At 42.1% G+C, this 24,205-nt stretch overlaps 1 protein-coding gene across 1 annotated transcript in view; it reads left to right on the top strand.

Moving 5' to 3' along the window:
* tmem47 (transmembrane protein 47) overlaps positions 1-24,205 on the top strand; it is a 58,821-nt gene that overhangs the window by 27,931 nt on the left and 6,685 nt on the right. The window contains exon 2 of the mRNA XM_080203934.1: positions 2,730-2,870. Coding sequence (XP_080060060.1) covers positions 2,730-2,870 — 141 coding nt within the window. The remainder of the gene's footprint in view (positions 1-2,729; positions 2,871-24,205) is intronic.

Raw genomic sequence — 24,205 nt, 5'->3', positions numbered from 1 at the left:
AACCAAGAAGGTGGATGAGGGCAGTGCAGTTGATGTTGTTTACATAGACTTCAGCAAGACCTTTGACAAGGTACTGCATGGTTGGTTATTGCATAAGGTTAAATCTTACGGGATCCAGAGTGAGGAATCTGTACGGATACAAATTTGGCTTCTTGATAGAAGCCAGAGGTTGGTTGTAGAGGGTTATTTTTCAAACTGGAGGCCTGTGGCCAGTGGTGTGCCTCAGGGATCAGTGCTGGGCCCACTGTTATTTGTCATTTATATTAATGATCTGGATGAGAATATAGGAGGCACAATTAGTAAGTTTGCAGATTACACGAAGATTGGTGGCATAGTAGACAGTGAAGAAAGTTATTTCCAATTGCAACAGGATCTTGAACAATTGGGGCAGTGGGCTGACGAATGGTAGATGAAGTTTAATTTAGATAAATGCGACATGATAAATTTCGGTAGATTGAACCAGGGCAGGAATTACTCAGTTAATGGTAGGGCATTGGGAAGAATTACAGAACAAAGAGATCTAGGGGTATGTGTTCATAGCTCCTTGAAAGTGGAGTCATAGGTGGACAGAGTGGTGAAGAAGGCATTCAGCATGCTTGGTTTCATTCATCAGAACATTGAATACAGGAGTTTGGATGTCTTGTTGAAGTTGTACAAGACATTGGTAAGGCCACATTTGGAATTCTGTATGCAGTCTGGTCACCCTATTATAGAAAGGATATTTTTAAACTAGAAAGAGTGCAGGAAAGATTTACCATGATGCTACCAGGACTTGATGGTTAGAGTTTTAAGGAGAGATTGGATAGACTGGAACTTCTTTCTCCATAGTGTAGAAGGCTGAGGGATGATCTTATAGAGGTCTATAGCATAATGAGGACATAGATCAGCTAGATAGTCAATATCTTTTCCCAAAGGTAGGGGAGTCTAAAACTAGAAGCAATAGGTTTAAGGTGAGAGGGGAGAGATACAAAGCATCTAGAGGAGCAATTTTTTCACGCAGAGGGTGGTGAGTGCCTGGAACAAGCTGTCAGAGGTAGTAGTAGAAGCGTACAATTTTGTCTTTTAAAAAGCATTTAGACAGTTACATGGGTAAGATGGGTATACAGGGATATGGGTCAAATGCGGGCAATTGGGATTAGCTTAAGGGTTTAAAAAAAGGGTGGCATGGTTAAGTTGGGCCAAAAGGCCTGTTTCCATGCTGTAAACCTTTATGTCTCTATCACACTATAATCTTGTGTAGGCCTTCATTTGCAATTGCTCGGCAAATTTTATAGCTTGCTTGTTTGGTTCAGATACACCTGAATCAAGAATCATAGTTCTGTATGCTGTTTAGACATTATGGCTGGAATGTTATCATCGTTCATGCCCATGCGCTTTTCCTTTCCTGCTGCAATGAAAGGAGATTCGGCTGGGTGCCAGATTCTCTGATCTCGCTGCAGGAGCAATCTTTGAACAGCTGGTATGATCGCACTCTATGAATTTGGATTTTAGGTTAGCTGCATCCCAATTCAAACTGTGGAATTTTGTGGGCATTTTGACAATATTCCTTTGAACTTCATTGTTGTTTTATTTGATTAGATGTTCAGCAACTTCCAAAGATCCATCCATTATAACCATAACCTTCCCTGGACTGATTTGTATGACAGTGTTTTTGTTTGATTCTCCCTCGCTCGCTATTGCTGCAGCCCATACTCTGATCACTTGCCTGTCAACACACTGTTCTACTCAGCACAATGGATCCAAATGCTTACCAACACTTTATTTAATCACCGTCTTGTACTTGTATTTTCAAAGAATTTCTGTGAAGTTAACACACTGCATTCTGAGCATACTGTGAGATAATACTTTGTCACTGCCTGGCCAAACTGGTAAGGGCTGTCTCATGCCATGTACCTGTACATAATCTTGCTGTCAAGTTGTTTGACCACCAGTGACAATCATCATGTTTTATAGTGATATGAAACACCAGTCACTCATAAGGAATTGTGTAAACATGTTGTGTATTGAGTTATTTTAACTAGGCACAAAGAATATATATATATGGAAAGAAAGTTTGAAGACATCAACAGCAGAGTGTGTGCTTTGTGTTCTGCTCACAGGCCAAAGTAAAACTTAGACTGGATCATATGACTCACTTCCCTTCTAGTGATAGCATGCTACTAATCATTAAAGATCCCTTAAAGGGATATTGCAACAATCGATTATGTGATTTTCTTAATCTAAGGCTAAACTATAACCTTTCGCCCAATGACATGTATCCCATCTTACACCACTTGACCTGGAATAAAATCAGATCTATTTTGATAATTTGCATTTATGCAAAGTCCTACTAGTGAATGCAGTACATGTCAAACTACATTCCAAAAGTTAGATTTGAAATTGGGTAATGTATGTTTGGATTTTTAAGTTTTCCCTCTCTCTGCCTAAGTCAGGTGGCATCTGGTGTTACCTCAGAGGAAAACGTAAACCCCTGAGAAATGCAGGAAACAATTCTTGACAGGTTGGTTGGCTGCTATTTTTGCATGCAGTGCACTGGCAAACTGTTACTGTACTATTTTTTGCACATGGCAGATTTGAACTTGCTGTTCAAAAGTTAGAGATTAGCAGAGGCAATACTTCCTTTTCCATATATACCCGTTTGTGCACCTTACAGTTGTGAATATTACATGATTTTTTCTGTGTCTATTCAGGGTTATCAGGTTATTCCTCTTTTGCTTTCTATGTTATAGATTGGGAGATTGCCACAGTTGCTTTGCTTCTGGCTGGAGCTGCCATTATTCTTATTGCCTTTCTGGTTGCCTTGATCTCAATCTGCCAAGGAACCCGTCGGAGATTCTACAGACCTGTGGCTGTCCTGTTGTTTGCTGCAGGTAACTCATTAATAAATCTGAATTTTATACAGATTATATATTCATCTTAAATATAAAGAGATGACTTTACCTGTGTGTAAATGATTAACTGTATGCAATCTTTCACTGTTTATCTTCACAATCAATGAACAATTTCAGCGGTATAATTTTTTTTGAACCAGTTTGATTGATTTTCAGAGATGGGAAACAGAAAATATGTGGAAAAATGAGATATTCATGAATGTTAGTTTACTTTCCAATTTTCTTCACGGAGCATAGATCCACAGACTGATAACATCCTGCTACCTTGGCCAAGGAGTCATTGATAAATTATAACAGTGAGCATCAGAGGATTATTTAGCTGTGGAGGAACCACAGTTGATCCCAATTCTGTTCTCACACAATATGCAATGGGAGTCACTGGACAGTGATTGCCAAACTTTAATCAACCCTCAGAGCTGTAGCCTATTGTGCTGCCCATGTTCCTTTCTTGGCTGAGAATTAGAGTATTAACTGTTCTGCTGTTAGATCATAGATCGTAGATCGTAGAACCCTACAGTGCAGAAAGAGGCCCTTCAGCCCATCGAGTCTGCACTGACCATAATCCCACCCAGGCCCTACCCCCCATATTATTACCCACTAACCCCTCTAACCTAATCATCTTAGGACACTAAGGGGCAATTTTAGCATTGCCAATCAACCTAACCCGCACATCTTTGGACTGTGGGAGGAAACTGGAGCACCCGGAGGAAACCCACGCAGACACGAGGAGAACTTGCAGACTCCACACAGACAGTGACCAGAGCCGGGAATTGAACCCAGGTCCCTGGAGCTGTGAAACAGCAGTGCTAACCACTGTGCTACCGTGCCCTCCTAAAAGAATTCAAATTCCAACAGCTGCTCTGATGGGATCCAAACCCGGGTCCCCAGAACTTTAGCTGAGTTTCAGCTAGAGGCCATCTCCCTGCAACCAAAAATCTAAAATACGTTCTGATAAGTTTGGTAAGGATTCCTCTTCAGCTGGTGCAGGACCATGCTCTGTGGGACTTTCTGGACCATTATTGCTGTCATGAGAACAGTCCTTGGCTGCACCAGACTTCCTTTGCTTCAGATGACCTAAAATATGTTTTAAAATCAGTGGAGAAAGAAACTGGATATGTCTCGGCCAATATATTTGTTTAAATTGGTTTCAGAGGAAGAAACCTGGTGATTTTATTCAAAACTTGTGGCAAAATTGTTGGATAAATATTGGAACGAGTAATGACAGGGTAATGGTTGAGGTATTACTTGTGTGTAATTCATAATGTACCTGCAATGTACATTGCATCAGAAATAATTTTATGCCCTGGCATGAGAGCTATCTGAAGGACTCAAATAAATCAGCTCAGAGGCTGACTGTGGCCATACAAGTTTCTATTGCTGACCATCAGCACCATTTAGTTCCTGACCAATATTCCTGTGAGGGCCCTTTTTTGTTTGATTTTCAGCAACAATTAGCAGAAGAGAACCTTGAAAGTGGCCTGCGCCTCCACTGCCATGTGGGCTGTGGAGACAAAATGATAGGAAAAAAAAGATGACTAGTATTGGCTAGAGACAATGAGTAAAGAATAAAAGACAATAAAAGACAAATGCCAGAATTTTACCACTATTCACACTGGCAGGATTTTCCCATTCCGCCACCGTGAATGGAGATTTTGCAGGCTACCAAGTCCTCTGACTTTGCTGCAGTGGAGTGTGGCGTGAATGGCAAGTAAGAGACTGGGGTTTCCTGGCCATCCCGCTGCACATTTTACCGTGTCATTGGCCGCTGGCAGGATCTTACAGACCCACACTTTGCATGGCTTGCCCATCCTGCCGCTAGGGAACCCACCTCCGGGGGTCGCCTTTGGCAGGATTGGAAAATCCTGCTGGTGGGAAGGGCTGGAAAATCCTGCCCAAGAAGGCAAGATACAGGATAGGTGGAGAAGGAAAAAAATGATATTGATATTGCTGAAAAAAAAACAAAGTGAGATGATCTTCTAGCTGCTCATGCAGGCGGGATCTGGTCCTGCCGACGGCGCACCCTTAGCAGCAGTTTTCCAGCCAGAAGATTCTGTTCCTGGCTGATATCGCGCTGCCCTCCCAGTGGCAGGCTATGGGGAGAATCCCACCCAATGGGAGAGAAGGAGAGACTTAGGCAGAGGAAGGAAAACAACATAGCAAAACAAAGAGACAATGGGGCTAACTTTTACTTTGGGTGACCATATATACTAAATTGCCCCTTAGTGTCCAAAGATATGTAGCTTAGGTGGTAAATGGTAGGTTAGCCATGGTAAACATGCAGGGATAGGAGATGCTTAGGTCAGCCTGGGTAAGAGATTTCAGAGAGTTGGTGCAGACTCAACGGGCCGAATGGCCTACTTCTGCTCTGTAGGGATTCTATGGCTCTATGGTTCTCTAAGCAAGTGGTGTTGATTCAACTACACCTTAGAAATCCATCCTGATTTACATTCCCATTCACTTAGTGGCCTGTCTTTAAATTTACCCTCAGAAATATACCCTCCAATAATGCCAGGGTGCACCTTCCCATTTCCTGCACTGGTGGGACAACATTAGATATAGCCTGAAGATGGGCAAAGGGATTATTATCTTTGATTGATCTGTGCCCATTGCTTCCAAAGCAGATAGTGTACGAACTTTGTGCTGTGTGCTAATTCTCAGGCTTGCAACACGCTGCTGCTAAGAAACTGCCCCTGAGCAGGGGGCCCAAGCTTGTGAGAGGCTTGCACCACTTTCTCCAGACTGTACAACTTGAAGCCAGCCTGTAGCTGTTAAAGGGAAGGAGCATCCTGGTTGCAGCGGGTGTATTAAGTGGCTGGGGATCAGTAGCTGAACAGTGTTGTAACAGAGCACAGAGCACGCTCCACTGATGCAGTGCTAGACACGAGTGCAGCATCTCCCCAGAGGACACCAGGAGGCCCTCCGAATGGACATTGCAGAGGTTGTGGGAGCAGAAAAACCTGTAATCAGTGCCAACAGATTGTCCCATGAACCCGGATTCAGTGTGGCTCATTCTGTGGGGGTGGAATACGCATGTTTACACACCCTGATCCACATGGAATGCAATAAAGACACTTGCCAGATCGATCTGACACATCTCACCTGCTTTCAGGGTTTTCTGAGACCTGGGGAATCTGACTAACAAATGTTGAAGGTAAAAATTGTTAAAATGGAAGTGTGTTGCCTCCTTAAAGTTTAAATGGTCCACCTCCAGAGAGTGGATTGGGTTGCCTTCCGCCCAAGCCCAGCTCGTTTAAAGCCATGATGGAGTTGCCGGCGTTGGACTGGGGTGAGCAGAAGTCTCACCACACCAGGTTAAAGTCCAACAGGTTTATTTGGAATCATGAGCTTTCGGAATGCTACTTCTTCATCAGGTAAATGGAGAGGTCTCCACTCACCTGGTGAATGAGCAGTGCTCTGAAAGCTCGTGATTTTAACCTGGTGTTGTGAGACTGCTTGCAGTTAAAGCCAGAGAGGGCAGGTAGGAGTTCGCTTTCCTGTTTCCTTTTACTTTTAACTCCTCTGCCTGCCCTGTTCTGAGGAGGAGGGGATAAAGATTTCCACCCTAATATTCTTCCCATTTTATCACATTCTTTTTTTGCTTATATCATTCCTTTTGCTTTTTAATAGCTTCTAAATGTAAGTTGTAAACATGTTTTTATTTCTGTCTCATCCATGCAACTTCTCCAATGTCTGGCCTCCTGTTCAATACCAGCTTTGCATTATTTATTAGACTTTTCTATCATGTTTCCATGTGTGTTTTTAATAGTTTAATCCCTTTCATATTTTATTTAATCCAAATATTTTTAAAAATTATTTTAATAATGCATTTTAATTATTTAGTAATGAAATGCGTCATGGGGAAAATATGGCTGTTCATATATACACATTCATGTTGTGACCTTGTACCTGTTCATTTTAATTCCAATTACCATGTTTCCATTATTTTGATTTGTTTCGCTATCAAAATTATTATTTATTATTAAGCAGTATCAGAAACAAAAGAACATAAATGTTACAGTTTCTTTGCAATTCCATTAATTCCACAATATGCCCTCTTCTGTTTTCTTCTCTCTTGAATTAGCCACCATTTGTTTCTTCTCACAGTCATGGGACCGCTGCATCCTGGGCTGTGAACTCTAATAATGTTTGTCCCTGTCCCACATTGTGTTGTGCTTTGCACTGTAATGAGGATCCAGCTAGCTGTACTGCAGGAACACCTGAGCAAGCAGCTGTTTTAAGTGACCAGCTTTGATTCAATGGACAAGATGTGCAGGGAGGTGAATAGCTCATTACTCAGCTGTTTAATGACCAATTTCATTTCTAGGATGAGGGATCATCTTCTGCTGCCAGTGCAGTATTCAAATTAGTGATCAGCAATGTCACAATTTTCCAGTGACTGGAATAGATCCAAGTTTCTTGTGATAAAACCACTTCCTCCAGGAGGAAGGTATGCGCATTTTGAATTGTGGTTCCATTTGCATTTCAGAATAGATAGGTTGAAAATGATGGCACAATTCTGGAAGGCATCATGATCAATTGATGATAGCATTCATTATTAGTTATCATTATCATCTTGATTTGGAAAATTTCAATCATTTTTTTCAACCACCCAAAAACAGACCATCTGCTTCTTTATTCCAATCTTATAATGATTCCCAAGTTACTCTTTCCATTTTCAGTACAAACCTTTAAAAATGGGATACCCAAAGCTGTTCTGAAAAATTGACATGGTGAAAATAGTGACTGAAGATTTATGTGACCACTTCGAGAAGACTTCTTTGCACTTTCTCCTCAGCCAGCGAAAAGATTAACAAATAACGGGAAGAAGGAAGGGTACCAAATAAAACTTTCTGTAACTTGATCCTTTCAACCTGCTGCTTCTCCTCTTTCTAAGTATCAGTAGAGTATGAATTGTCCAGGTTAGAATAGGCGATACACCAGCAGACAATTATACATTTAATATTTTATTAGCTTAGGCCTACTTTTCATTGCATGTCTTCCAGAATAATTTAATCTGCTTTTTTTAAGTGCTGGTGCTCATTACATTTGAAAGGTGTACATTTGTTGTGTTTTATTTGTATTTATTTAACCTTTCAAGATAATGATATAGTAGTATGGGGAAAAGTAGAGTGTAATACAAAATCTAGCTGTGTACAATATTTTGCGTCAGTGAAAAATATTGCCTTTTATTCCTGCAAGATAAGGTTTTCTGTAAGGCAAGATTTATTTTGAGTTAAGCACCAATTTATATTGCATATTACACATTTTAGGAACTCGTATTTTCAAGTGAAGTGATTTTGAAACTAATATTAGTGCAGAGGGAAAATTCCTGGAATTATTGACAAGCTCCTGGAGACAGAGTGTGATCCATCCAAAACAGTACAGTAGTATCATGGAGGAAAGTATTTTTATTAGCACCAAAAAAGGGTAATTTGACTTTGGGTGCTTATCTAAAGTGGGGATAACATTGCAGCAGCTTGTTTAAAATTAATCTCCTGTCGTATTGCTCAAAGATAGTGTTGCTTGGAATACAGTTGCTGATGTTTAACACACATCCACTACTACCAAGCTTGGCAATGGTTCAGCCATTGCTATAATATGGAACATTTACAGGAATAAAATTATTTGACTTGAGGTTAAAAATGTACGCATTTCATTGGTGCTAAAAGAAATATCCTTTACAGTGATCACATGGAATTTTAAATATAAATTTTAAAATTATTCTTTCACTTCTTTGCCATTCATAGAATTATAGAATCCCTGCAGTGCAGAAGGAGGCCTTTCGGCCCATTGACTTTGTTTCGACAACAATCCCACCCAGGTCCTAGTTCCGTAAGTCCACATATTTACCTTAGTCCCTCTGACACAAAGCACTAATTTAGCATAACTGATCAACCTAACTGCACATTTCTGGAGTGTGGGACGAAACTGGAGCCCCCGAATGGAACCCATGCAGACATAGGGAGAATGTTCAAACTCCACACTGACAGTGACCTGGAACCAGAATTGAACCCAAGTCTCTGGCAGTGCTAGTATGCCTCCTTCCCTAAATGTCACTTTCTCCCCCTTTCCTTTGAAGGTCAATGAAGTATATTCTGGTGTTTGTCCCCTTTAAGGGGTGATCTGCTGAGAGGGTCATGTGACCCAGGTAATCAATCATAGACAAGGGTGGGGGAATCACTCTAGCAAATATGGGCTTTTGCATCAGTTTGATCCTGGAAGCAGACTGGCAGCCATAAAAATTGCAGTTCTGTTTATCTAACTTTTACCTAACTGGTAAACAGGAATTATTATATTGGCGATAAGGATAAAAGAAAAAAAAGCAGTCCAAATATCCTGAGTATAAGTTACTTTGAAGTTCAGTTCACGTTGAGAAACAGAAGGGTTTTTGCAGATATGCCCCTTTTCAGACAGATGGATCCCTTTATTGGTATAGCCCCTGAGGACAGTTGGATGCAATACATAAAGCGTTTGGGCTACTTTTTCATAGCCAACAAAATAGAGGAGGGAGGGGAAGAAAAAGTAAATTCTAAGTGCATGTGAGACTACAATTTAACATGCATACTTACATTATCAAGCAGCCCAACTCCAAGTCATTCACTGAGATAGTTGAATTGGTGAAAACACACTACCACCCAAAATCATTGATAATATTGCAATAACTTAAATTTAACTCAGCCATAGCAAGTTAAGGCAGATTTCAGAGCACTGCAACTTCAGAACCACTCCCCATGAGATGCTGTGGGACTGTTTATTCTGCTTGATAAATAATAATAGTCCACTCAAAGCTATTGGCAGAGGCAGATAGAAATTTTAAGGAGGCATTGGAGATAATATTGGCGATGGAGAGCACTGAGAAAGGTTCACAGGAGCTTCAGCAAAATGATGCCATCCACCTGTTAGGGTGGAAAGCTGCAGTTAACAGTGGCACCAAAAATGAAGGTATGAATTTAACATGGGAAGCAAATACAACCACAAAAAGAGAGAGAAGTTTAAAAGAGCCAGTCAATAACTTCGGATTGAAATAGATGTTATCAGTGCAGGAGTATTCAATACCCTGAAGCCTACAAGTATAAAGGAAGCACCAGCCCCCAGAAACTCAACTCAAGTCATTCTTAGGATGTTAAATTACTGTGGGTGTTTTCTGCCAAATTTGTCAACATTATTGGCCCCCTTGCATTTGCTGCTACAGATGCACCAGCGTTAGTTTTGGAAGATTACCCAGAGAGAAGTTTTAATACAGTAAAGCAATTGTTACATTCATCAAGTTTACTTGTGCATTTCAACCCTCTAAGGATTTGGTGTTAACCTGTGGCATCTCCCCATGTGGTATTGGCGCAGTAACGTGACAGAATATGGACAAAGAAACTAAAAGACCTTTCGGACACATCTCAAGAACCTTCTCAGAGGCTGAAAAAGGCCACTAACAGATTGAAAAAGAAGGCTTGTCAATAGTATATCATGTAAAGAAGTTCCACCAGTACGTGTATGGGGGGCACTTTACCATTGTTACGGACCACAAACCACTCTTGAGTATTTTTAAAGAGGACAAGACTATTCCACCAATAGCATCAGCAAGAATTCAGCATTGGGCGTAAGTCCTGTCTACCTATGAATATACATTCAGGCACTGGTCTGGAACGCGTAACGAATGTGGAAGTGCTTGGTCACCTGACTTTACCAGAGAGTGTAGTACCTCCCCCAGTACCGCAGGAAATTGTTATGGCGTTGAATTTCTTGGACACATTGCCAGTTTCGACTGGAAACTGGACCAGCAAGCTTCCACTGTCATCCAAAGTGAGGCACTGGATACTAATAAGCTGGGGCCAGTGAGCCAGTTTCTGAAGAGATGAAACCATACTATATATAAAAGGATAAATTAAGTTGTGAAGATGGCATCATATGTTGGGGAGTAAGTGTAGTCATCCCAGTACCAGGAAGAGAGTTGCTCCTAACCGAATTACCAAGTGCCTACCTTGATATATCTAAGATGAAAATGCTCACCAGAAGGTATGTATTGTGCCTGGCATCAATGCCAACATTGAGAGTCTAGTGAAGCATTGTGAAAGGTACAATTTACAACAAAGGTTGCCTGCTATAGCCCCACTGTCGCCTTGGGAGAGGATGAGCTGACCATGGGTGCAAGTTCATGTTGATTATATGGGGCAATTCCTGGGCACCATGTTTTGTGCTACTTGTCGATGCCCATCCAATGTGGATGAACATGTTTGAAATAAAGTCTTTGGTGTTGCAGGCTATAATTGAGAAATTGCATCAGTGCATTTCGACCCACAGGTTACCTGAAGTCACAGTGTCGGATAATGAAATGGCCTTCACAAGTGCTCAATTTCAAAATGTCACCTTGTTAAATGGTATCAAGCATATCAAGACTGCGCCTTAGCACCCAGCATCCAATGGACTGGCTGAATTAGCTGTCCAAACCATCAAGGCAGCCTTAAGAAACAGCCAGGAGACCAGAACTCACAATTCCTTCTGGGCTATAAAACCACTCTGCACTCTACAACTGGAGTACTGCCAGCAGAGTTGTTGATGGGCTGGCATCCTAGGACCAGATTAAGCCTAGTGTTTCTAAATTTTCTGGGTAGGGTAAAGGCCAGTCAGTGCAGCCAGACGAAGAATCGTGATTCAGGCATATCAACAAGGTCATTTTCAGTGAAGGAACCTGTGCATGTCAGAAAATTTGAAAGTGGCTTGAGTTGGGTCCCAGAATTTGTTGTACAAAAACAGAACCTTTATCTTATGAAGTGGACGTATAAGGAAGAATCGTCCAGATGCACATAGACCATTTACAAGGATGAGAGTTGTCCCAGCAGCCAGTGCTGGCACCTGAAGCCATGTCACCAGCAAGAAGTGTTATTGACTATCCAAGCAATGAAATACCAAGAAAGCCTATGAAAGCTGAGTCTGTCGTCCCCATGGAAATGAAAGAAATTGGGTAACCAGTAACTGAGGGTTTCTTCAGAAAGCACCCCAGTGTAAGCAACCCTGACAAGGAGTTACACAGCTCCACTGGAAATCGAAAACTACCTGAAAGATTTAACTTATGATGATGTGGAGATGCTGGCATTGGACTGGGGTGGGCACAGTAAGAAGTCTCAGGTTAAAATCCACCAGGTTTATTTGGAATCACGAGCTTTCGGAGCACTGCTCCTGATGAAGGAGCAGTGCTCCAAAAGCTTGTGATTCCAAATAAATCTGTTGAACCTCATTTTGTAATGGACTGAATGCATGTTCTAATTATTGGGGAGTGAGTAACTTTAATCATTATTGATACAAAAAAACTTAGAAGGGGAGGTATATGCTGTATGTACCCTTTCAGGGGTGCTCTGCCGAGTGGGTTACGTAACTAATCAGGGACCAGAGTGGGAGGATCACCCTATGAAGCATGGGCTTTTGTATTGGTTCAGTTTGGAAGCCCCGAGACTGAAAACCTCTGCATTATAGTAATATGTAAATAAGAATTGCAGTTGTTATTTACCAAACTGATAAACAGGAATTACTACAGATATCTTTCCCAACACTGTAACTTCATTGCCCAGCAGCTGGTCAACTAAACATTCAGCACAGTCCAGGCCTAGATCATTGAAAAATGCGAGTCATAATGTCAGAGGCCAACGTTGAAGCGTTCCTAAATGTCCCCCCTGTGCAAACACCAACCCCCTCAGCAGTTGAAAAGCAGCTCTACCACCAGGCCCCTGAGCAGGAGAAGCAATCTCTGCCAAACCACACTGTGGGCTCAAAATATTTATTTCATCCTCACACCGAGGGTGAAAATGACAACAGCCATGCTGCTACTCCTTTCTCTCCCATCAATTTCTCCATAGAAAGTAGCATTTTCTGGTCCTTTTTAGCTTACTGTGTCCCAGAAATCAGCCAGAATCATGGCCCAAATGAACTTTCCATCTCAGGATCCAGACTAAAGAGCAACCTTGCTGAAGAGATTCTTTTTGCAGACATTTCCAACATTAGATAATCAATTAAATGGGTAAGAAAATGACTTATTTTCCAGAATTGTACGCTTTTGTATGTTTGTTCTCTTACAAATGGTCACCTCAAATTTCCATAGGGATTATCTGTCGGGAGATCAGGGATTCTGGCTGCACGCATGAACATACTGACTTGTATTATGAAAAATAATGGAACAGAAAAGGGGAAATGTTTAAAAAGGAGAGATTTGATTCATTAGTTTCGTGTTATTTCTTTCTATGGGTAGTAAGTTTGGAAAATAGTTTTGAAATGACTGATTGCCCTGTTTTTATGTTAGGTGCTCATTCCTCTGTACTTTTGGCCAGCGTTCTAACTTGCACTGAGTCCAGTTCACCCATTAGCCCTGTATTCACTGTCTTGTTAAGTAAAGCTTAAGTAATGCTTCAGTTTAAAATTGCTCATTCTTGTTTAGAAATTCTTGCCTCTCCCTATCTCTGTAATCTCTTATAACCCTCCAAGGTACGTGTTCCTTCAGTTGTGACCACTTGAACATCCTCAATTTTTGTCATTCCACTGTCAAGGCTGTTAGCTGTAGAATATTCTCCTGAATCCGTGTCACCTCTCTTTCCTCCTTCAAGACATTCCTTAAAACATATCACTTTAACCAAGCTAGGCCAACAATCCTAACATCTCCTTATGTGGCTTGATGTCAGTGTGTGCTTTTTTGAGAACATCATGGAACATTTTACCACATTAAAAGGCGCTATATAAACACAAGTTGTTATTATTGATGTTGTTCATTCTTTTTTAGGTGTAAAGTGCTTCAACATTCTCTCTGTGTCTGCGTGGGTTTCCTCCAGGTGCTCTGGTTTCCTCCCACAGTCCAAAGATGTGGGGGCTAGGTTGATTGGCCATTCTAAATTGCCCCTTAGTGTCCTGGGATGCATAGGTTAAAGGGATTAGTGGGTAAATATGTTGGGATATAGGGATAAGATCTGGATGGGATCGTGTTTGGTGCATACCCAATGGGCTGAATGGCCTCTTTCTGCACTGTAGAATTCTGTGTCTATGTCTATATAAATTGATGATGAAATGACATTGCTGAAGAAGGGAACAGAATCTACTTTTATGTATCCAGCACAAAGCTTTGGCAAGTTAGGTACAGTCAGTATTTTCAATAGTTCAGAGTTCCCTCCTGACCTTATCAGTTTGATACAGTAGGATAGAATTGTGCTGATGTGCTAAAAAGCAGTTGTTTCATCATTTCTCAGCAGAGGTTACTTAAAAATTGCAGGAAAAATCGACATTGGCTGACGCTCTGAAGAAAATAGGTTTAATCAGATTAGCACAAGCTTTGCAATGTTGAGCTAATGTGCCTTAACCTGGACATTGAGCGAGTATGTTTTTCTGCATTATTATGTATCTGTAGTTCCGGTGATTTCTCTAGAAATTCCTACAACAGATATCTTAAAGGCCTGAATCTTTTGAAATGCAGTTTTTCCGTCCTGCCATCTGAAGAGTGATACTTCCTATCCGCAGCCAGTCATAGCCATAGCATCCTAGAGTTTTTAGCACAGAAAGAGGCCCTTCGGCCCATCAAAAACCTGTCATCATTCCATTTTCTAGCACTTGGTTCTTGGCCTTGTATGCTATGGTGTTTTAAGTGTGCACTTAAATGCTTCTTATATATTATGAGGGTTTTCACCTCAACCACCCTTTCAGGCAGAGAGCTCCAGATTTCCACTACCCCATCTAAATCTCCTGCCCCTTACCTTAAATCTATGCCCTCCTGGTTATTGACGTCTCTAGTAAGAGGAAAAGTTTCTTCCTATCTACATCACTCATAATTTTGTACACCCAATCTGTCTGTCCTCAGCCTCCTTTGTTCTAAGGAAACCACCCCCACCTTACCAGCCTCTCTTTGCTGAAACACTCCAGTCCAAGGCAACATCCTGGTGAATCTCCTCTACACCTTTTCTAGCACAATCACATCCTTCCTATTGCATGAAGATTAATTGGCTGCAGGTGGGACTTCAGTCCCTTACCAGAGAGTAAGCCCTGCCTTAGAGAGCTACCAGACAATCTGGGTGACTGGCAGGCTTCTAGTCCCTGCATTGTTAGAAGCTGCAGTGGACAGGAATGGAATTGCAAGCAATCCCTGGAACCAAAGTCCTGGGATTCCGGGAAAAGGTGAGTTTTGAGGGTCTCTGGGCTGGGAGAATATGGAAGCCTGGCAGGATTGAACAGCGAGGTTTTGGAGTATCGGGGTAGAGGCTGGGAGGTGGGCAGGGAGGTGCAGTAGTTACAGACCTTAAGCCGGGTAGCCCAAAATCAGGAGGGCTTCTGAGGAAGACAACCCCCAACCCCCCACAAGAGGCCTGAACCAGATCATTTCTGGCTTCCCCCAGATGTGGGAACTCATCACACCAACCTAAATATTAAGGCTGGGCCCAGAAATGTTTTTCTGTACCAAAGTGAATAACTTCACATTTATTCACATTAAATTCCATCTACCATGTTCTAGCCCATTCTCTTAGCCTGTCCAAGTGCTCTTGGAGCCTCCTTGTAGCCTCAGAACTTGCATTCCAGCTTGGTGTCATCAGCAATATGGAAACATTACAATTGGTACCCACAGCACTGATCCTTGGGCACTCTAATAATACCAGTCTTTCATTCTGAGAATGATCTGCTTATCCCTTTTTACTTTCTGCCTGTTAACAAGTTCTAAATCCATACTACTATTTTGCCCCCAATCCCATCCGCTGTAATTTTATTTACTACCCCGGAAGCTTATCAAAAGCCTTTATCAATGCTATAAGTAATATCCTCAGAAAACTCCAGATGTTTGTCAAACATGATTTCCCTTTCATAAATCCACCTTGACTCTTGTCTAATTTTACAATTCTTTTTTAAATATCCAGTTGTCCCATCTTTATAATAGATTCTAACATTTTCCTACTACTGACATCGACCTAACAGGTCTGTAGTTCTCCATTCTCCCTCTTTCTCCCTTATATAGAGAGGTTACATTTAATATTTTCCAGTCTGCAAGAACCTTACCATAATCTACAGAACTTGGAAAGATAACCACTAATGCACCCACTCTCTCTCTAGCCAGCAACTTCCTTCAACGCTCTGGGATACACCTTATCAGGTCTGGCGAATTTGTCAACCGTCAATCCAACTAACTTTTCAAGTTCTGCTTCTTTACTAATACTTTTAGTTCCTCAGTTTCATATGTCCTTTTGCAACCTAGTATTTGTGGAAGATTTACTTTCCTCCGTGAAGATAGATGCAAAGTAACAGTTTAGTTTCTCACCCATTTCCGTGTCCTCAACTAAAAATTCTTCTGTTCATACCTGCAATGGACTCACATTTGCCCAAACTAATCTTTTTTTTCATGTACCTAAATGTAATAAGTCCTTGGGGCAGAAGTCACTTTAAGAAAATCCCTTTATTTACAATCTGACAACAGCATACAGAGTGTTTTCAGTTAGCAGTCTGCACTAGGAGTCCCAGAGGAACTGACACTCCTGGTTAAATAGATAATAAGAGGCTCCCTGATTGGCCCATTAATTTGGCCATTAATCAGGGAGTTCATATTCTAATCAGGCCCACCTCAATTGCCTGATTAAAGTCATTAGACTAAATAGCTTTTATGGTCCACCTTTATGTTCCTCACTAGTCTTTTTCCCTTTTTTAATCAGTTTCTTGGTCCTCCTTTGCTTTTTCCCTTTTTTAATCAGTTTCTTGGTCCTCCTTTGCTAGGTTCTAAATTGCTCCCAATCCTCAGGCTAATTATTACTTTCCCTGGTGTTCTTATAAGCCACTTCGTTTGAACTAATGCAATCTTTAACTTCTTTCATTAACTATGGTTGATTTATCTTTCCCTCTGGGTGTTTGTGCCTTAGAGGAATGTATATCTGTTGCAGACTGTAATATTTCTTTAAGTACGAGCCATTGCCTGTCTACCACAGATTGTTAGTTCTATGTTAGAGCTTGACTCATAACCTATATTTAAACCTGAAAGAAAAACTGACCAGATTTTACCACATGAATCTAATTCCCTACTCACTTGGTCTCTCTCTCTGCTGGGGGGGGAATGGTGGGGCGGGCTGTTTGACTGGGCAGTCTGGTTGGAGATATGAGTTCACATGGTGAAACCGCCAGACAAAGTTCCAACCAAAGTCAGCAAATCAAGCTGCTTCCTCTACCTCATCAGAGGATTACATTTGCCTTCCTCTAAGTCACTGTTGCCACCCTTCTTCATAACTATTCAGATCCATTAGCTCGTGTCAAATTCAGAGACCTGGGGTCTTCCTGATTCCTCCCACTGCCCTTGTGAACTCTTTTATCACTGGATTCAGTTGAGTGGTCACACTCAAGAACTTGTGATCCAGAAATTTCTTATCCTCAGGGGTGGCATGGTGGCACAGTAGCAAGCATTGCTGTCTCACAGCGCCAGAGATCTAGGTACAATTCCCAGCTTGGGTTATTGTCTGTGTGGAGTCTGCACGTTCTCTCTGTGTCTGTGTAGGTTTCCTCTGGATACTCTGGATTCCTAAATATGTGCTGGTACGGTGCATTGACCATGCTAAATTCTCCCTCAGTGTAACCGAACAGGCGCCGGAATGTGGCAACTAAGAGATTTTCACAGTAACTTCATTGCAGTGTTAATATAAGCCTATTTGTGACACTAACAAATAAACCTAAAACTTGAGAATTGGTCTTTGAGTTCAGTAATCTCAGTAACGAGACTCCGCTATAAAGATAAGGGTGGCGATTCTCCCATCCCACTGTGCTAATAAATTAGAGCAGCGGGCCAGGAGATTGCAGCTTTGCTGGATTAGGGCAACCCACACTGGGCATCTGAACACAAGTGCCTCTCCCTGAATAAAATTTCTAGCGCCATCAACTCCGTGCCAGAAAGAGGCCTGGAGCTGCATTGGGTATGCAGGGGAATCGTGGGAGTATGCAGGGGGAAGGGCGGGGGTTGTGGCATCTCCCGCCCTTCTAGGAGTATTTCACACCAGCAGGGATTACAGTAACTCCCTCCTTTCAGGTACTGGCAGCCCGATCTCGAAGGGAGAGCGCTCAGGGTTCCCTAAAGGGTCGGGCGGGGGGCGTAGCCTCTGGGCATCGGCACCCTGGCAGTGCCAGTCTGTGTCCCTTGGCACTGCTCAAGAGACAAAGTGCCAATGCCCAGGTGGCACCTTAGCACTGCCCATTGGGCATGGGGCAGTGCCAATGGGTGGAGCGAGGCCTAGGGAGCGAGGTCTAGTGGGGCGATTGATGGGGGTGGGGTGTCACGCTGTGACTCTGCAGACAGGATTGGTGGGGGAAGGTGGGAAACATGATCAGAATGGGCTGGTGAGGTGGATGGGGTTAGGACTGTGGGAGGGCATTTGGGCTGGGGGGGTAAAAACAGTTGGCACAGCGGATGGGGTTGGGACTGCGATGGGAAGGGGTTTGGCTCACAGGGATCTTGTGACTGGGCCCTGACATGATTGTGGGGTAAACACAGTAAGAAGTCTCACAACACCAGGTTAAAGTCCAACAAGTTTATTTGATAGTAAACCCACTAGCTTTCGGGGTTTGCCCCTTTGTAACTCACCTGACGAAGGAGCAAACCCTGAAAGCTAGTGGGTTTACTATCAAATAAACTTGTTGGACCTTAACCTGGTGTTGTGAGACTTCTGACTGTGTTTATCCCCGTCCAATGCCAGCATCTCCACGTCATGATTGTGGGGGGCAGAGATCGGGCCATGGGGAGGCTGCACGGCTAGCGATGGGGGTTTGTGGGGCTGGCCAGCGATCTTGGCTCTGACAGATTGGTGCATGCACAGTCACCTGCTCAACACTATGCTGTCGGCCTCTCCAGCGGGAGTAGGCCCACGCCCGACTCTTCATGTGATTTATGTTCGAGCACTCTGCAGTGCACAGAGTGTGGGAGTTCTGAAACTCCCGTTGAAAAAACAGATTTACACCAGTTTTTGGCACTTAGAATTTTTCAGGAGAATTCCCCACCCTCCCCCTCCAAATTCAGTAGGTATTGTTCTTCTCTTCATATAAAAACCACATACTGATCCTGAATTCAATACTCAAAATAAACAAAACCAAAAGTTGACTTTTTCGTTGGGGTGTTATTTGCATCATTCAAAATGCCAACTTACGTTTAAAGAAAAAGTCAAATAGGTGCCAAAATGTAGATAAGGTACATTTATTCTAAATTATATGCAGATTATACTTAAATGAGTAGAGAAAGATTTATCTTAAATTGTCTTATTTTAGATTGCAAGCCTTCAACTGTTTCATCAATGACCTTCCTTCCAACATAAGGTCAAAAGTAGAGGATGTTTTCTGCTTCTGAGTTCAATGTTACATTTTCAATCAGCAGATTGATTTCATGGAACCCCATGATCAATAAAATTTGGGATTAAAATAAAATCATCTTTAAAATTTAAATGTATCGAATAAGTCAACATTTTGATGTATGGTTTTAGATTTTGTGTTAATTCATTCGTGGATGCTGGGCATCACTGACAACATCAGCATTTACTGCCTGTCCTTCATTGTTCTTGAGAAGGTGGAGATGAGCAATTTTTTTGAACTGCTGCGGCACAAAAAATACAAACTCAGAGCATTTAGGGAGGGAATTGCCGGATTTTAACCCAACATCAGTGAAGGAATAGTGATATATTTCCAAGTTAGGATGGTATAAGACTTGGTGGGGAGGTTGCTTGTGGTGATGTTCCCATTTGTCTGCAGCCCTTGTGCTTATAGGTGGTAAAGTCTACATGTTTATAAGACACTGTCAAAGGAACCTATGCATGTTTCTGTTGTGCAGCTTTAGGTGATTTGCACTACTGCCACCGTGTGCCGTTGGTTGAGCTTGTGAATGTTTAAAGTGTTTGATAGGGCGTGAGTGAAGCAGGTTGTTTTGTCCTGGATGGTGTCAAGCTTCTTGAGTTTTAATGGAGCTGCACTCATCCAGGCAAGTGGAGAGTATTTCATCATATTCCTGATTTATACCTTTCAAATGGTGGACAAGCTGTGGAGAAACAGGAGGGTTGTTATTCATTACCTAATTCTCAGCCTTTGACCTGTTTGTGTAGCCACGGTATTTACATGTTTCTGGTCAATGGAAAGCCTCAGGATATTGATGGTGAGGGTGTCAGTGACTGTAATGTCACTGAATGTCATGGGGCGATGGTTAGAATCCCTCTTGTTGGAGATGATATTTGCTGAGAAGTTGTGTGGTGGGAATACTACTATTACAGACTATTCATTAACCAAAGCCTGAAAGATACCTAGGTCCAGCTGCACATAGGTAAGAACAGTTTCAGTATCTGAGGGGTTACAAATAGTACTGAACACTGTGCAATCATCAGCAAATATCCCCACTTTTCACCTTATGTTAAATGGAAGACCAATGGAGAGATTCCCCCCGATTCCCATTTACTTTAATTTTACGAGTACTCCTTGATACTATATTTGATCAAATGCTGCCTTGATGTTGAGGATAAGCATTCTCACTTTGGTACTTTGCTATAATGAGATCTGGAGACAGGTGCAGAACTTAAAGTGAGCATTAATGATCAAGGTATTATGGAACAAGTGCTGCCTGATCGCACTGTTGATGACATCCTCCATTACTTTGCTGATGATTGACAGTAACTTATGGGATGGTAATTGGCTGGATTGGATTTGTCCAACCATTTGAAGACCAGATATACTGGGCAATGTTCCACATTGTCAGGTAGACATCAGTATTGTAATTGTATTGGAACAGCTTGGCTAGGAATAGAACTCAGCATTTTCAGCTGAAGTTGATTGCAGATGTTTCAACCTTATCTTTTGTACTGGTGTGCTTGTCTCCATCATCTTTCAGGATGGGGCTATTTGTGGAGATGGTGATGGAGATGTCTAGGCCAGGGGGCAGTATGACTATGTCAGAATTTTTCTTGATTAATTTGTGGAGTGGTTCTCCCAAATTTGGCAGTGGTTGGCAGATGTCAGTGAGGAGTTTTGACTGGGAAGGTTGTGCCTGTGCCATAAGTGATGGTTAGGTTGCTTTTACACCCTGTATTTTTTCTTATTTGACTTATCTCTAAAAGTTGGCTACAAACTAAGTAACTTGCAAGCCCATTTCAGAGAGCATTTAGAAGTCAGCCTCTGTGGGTCTAGAGCCACATGTAGACCAGTCCATGTAATGTTGACAGATTTCATACCTTAAACAGCATCAGTGAAGCAAACCGGTTTGTACAACAATGCAATTGGCTATTTGTTACCATAACTGAGTCTAGCTTTTGATCCCACTTTCATTTAATTACATTTAAATTTCCCCAGCTGTTGTGGTGGGTTTGTTTTAGTCTGAAAAGTCACATTTATCCTGAGGGAACTGTTGACAGTACATTCAGCCTGCTTCAGAGATACAGATATTCAGCCTGGATATTGGCTCCAATTTGTGGTGGTATTTAAACTCATGATTCCAGACTATTCATCTGGAAGTTCTCTGGATTACTAGTCCAGTAACATACATTACAACTATGCCATCTTTCCTGGATTATCTAAATATCAGATTTCTAATACTGGTAACACAAGGGTTAATGTTATTTTTTTAAATTGCTTTTCGGAGACACTCTTTCAAAAATATGTGCACGAGCTTTCTCCAGAAAAAAGTAGCAAATTATCGAGTTCTAGTGATGGATGAGGTACTACATCAGATTACAAATATGCTACTACACCATTGAATAATTGGGCATTGAGTGTTCATGTCTGTGATTCCACACACAAAAATTTCAGTGTTGTTCCAGTACATTATGAGGGGATCCAGATGATGGTATGCTGTCTCTGTAACTGCATCAGTTACCTCGTGCTATCACCATGGAAGGCTTCTGCAGAAAATGCAGATGTATGGGATTGGGGGTAATCTAGGTAATTGGATCAGGAATTGGCTAGCAGATAGGAGACAGAGGGTGGTGGTTGATGGTAAGTATTCGTCATGGAGTTCAGTTACGAGTGGTGTGCCTCAGGGATCTGTTTTGGGGCCACTGCTGTTTGTAATTTTTATTAATGATCTGGATGAGGGTATAGTTGGGTGGATTAGTAAATTTGCTGATGACACCAAAGTCGGAGGTGTGGTAGATAGTGAGGAAGGGTGTCATAGTTTGCAGGGAAACTTGGACAGGTTGCAGAGCTGGGCCGAGAGGTGGCGGATGGAGTTTAATACGGAGAAGTGTGAGGTAATTCACTTTGGTAGGAATAACAGATGTGTCGAGTATAGGGCTAATGGGAGGACTCTGAATAGTGTGGATGAACAGAGGGATCTAGGTGTATGTGTACATAGATCCCTGAAAGTTGGGAATCAAGTAGATAGGGTTGTTAGGAAGGCATACAGTGTCTTGGCGTTTATTGGTAGGGGGATTGAATTTAGGAGTCGCAGCGTCATGTTGCAACTGTACACAACTCTGGTGTGGCCGCACTTGGAGTATTGTGTGCAGTTCTGGTCCCCACATTATAGGAAGGATGTGGAGGCTTTGGAGAGGGTACAGAGGAGGTTTACCAGGATGTTGCCTGGTATGGAGGGGAGGTCCTATGAGGAGAGACTGAGGGATTTGGGGTTGTTTTCGTTAGAAAGAAGGCGGCTAAGAGGGGATCTTATTGAAACATATAAGATGATTAGAGGTTTAGATAGGGTGGACAGTGATAGCCTTTTTCCTCGGATGGAGAAAGCTAGCACGAGGGGGCATGGCTTTAAATTAAGGGGGGGTAGTTATAGGACGGATGTCAGGGGTAGGTTCTTTACCCAGAGGGTGGTGAGGGATTGGAATGCCCTGCCTGCTGCAGTTGTAAATGCGCCTAGTTTGGGGGCGTTTAAGAGATCCGTGGATAGGTTTATGGATGGAAAGGGATTGGTTTAGGTTAGAGGGTCATTGTTTTTTAACTGGTCGGCGCAACATCGTGGGCCGAAGGGCCTGTTCTGCGCTGTAATGTTCTATGTTCTATGTTCTATAACCACACCATACAGAATTGGTGCCGACTTGGGTGCAAGTCAATTCGAATGGATTGAAGAGAGACAGACTGAATTTTAATCTTCAAGGATATGTGGGTTTGGGCACAAATAGGGGGGATTTAAACTAATGAAATTGACAATATGTGCTCAAGTGTCTTAGGAGAGGAAGGCTGGCAATTTCCATTTATTAATTTCACCATTAACATGACATTTCAACACTTTAACAGGAGTCCACAAGTTTTCTAGACTTCCATAAACTCACCAGTGAAAATAAGGCAAACATGCTGTGGCAATTAAGGGGTCCAAAGCAATCTTTCAGGAAAATATGCTGCGAAATATTCACTACTTACAACAGTTTACTCCCTATTGTAAAAGAGGTTGTTCACATCACTTTAGTGGATTGCTGCTGTCTACACTTTGGAAGATTTTGGTGGTTTGCTTAATCACATCCGGATAGGTGCTGCTTATGCTATTTTAGATCAGACTTCAGATAAGGACCAAGATGGTCAACATCAACAAAAGCACCTGCTGCTCACAGATTTGTAGCTGCACAGGAAAGTGAGGTTTAGCATAGAGGTGCAGATCACAAGAGACTTGACCCACAAAACGTGTCTACTGGCAGAGGATCATTTTCTGAGTGTGTCTGAGCTGTAGTGTTTCAGGAGGCTCAAAATGTCATGTCAGATGGTGGCAGATAGCCTCCTTGAAGAAGGCCTACTCCAATGGTGAGTAGCTATGGTCCAGGGACCACATGCTACCCATCTAGGTTCTGAGTCCAGTCCACAAGATATTGACCGTTACCCACATGCTGCGTTGCCACATTCTGCTTATTTGCAACCACATTTTTTTCCCCTACCTGTATGACTGAAGTGATACACACATAAAGCAAAGGCAAGTGAAGTGAGATGCATGCTGATTGCACGCAACATCGAATGTGAGAACCGTGCACTCCCTGTGTCCAAAATGTAAATATTTTATTTTTACCATTTGAAATTGATGATAGTTCTGTAAATATATTTAAATGATTAAGCATTTTTTGTAACACATCATGAAATATTTGGCTTGTATGAAATGTATTTAATCTTATTCATGGGATCATGGTGAGTGAGTAAGTCTGATCTCAGTCTTGTGGCTCACTGAGATAAAGGATGCCCACTCATGTGGCCCACTAACTAGTCTAGGTTTCCCATCACTGGCCCATTCCATGCTGCACCTAGTCCCTATATATTACCAGCAGCAATCAAAACCACAACCGCTCCTTAAATCTCTTTGCTTCCTAATGATCCCAGGGCTGTGCTAGTTTTCAGGATCACCCAGTCAGCCACCCACAAATATATGAGACAGGCTTGTT

This window comes from Carcharhinus amblyrhynchos, chromosome 15, assembly GCF_965287045.1.
Source record: "Carcharhinus amblyrhynchos chromosome 15, sCarAmb.v2.hapA, whole genome shotgun sequence".
In the NCBI taxonomy this organism is placed as follows: domain Eukaryota; kingdom Metazoa; phylum Chordata; class Chondrichthyes; order Carcharhiniformes; family Carcharhinidae; genus Carcharhinus; species Carcharhinus amblyrhynchos.
Note: the sequence above shows the minus strand (reverse complement) of the source record. Positions and strands in the feature narration are given on the sequence as shown.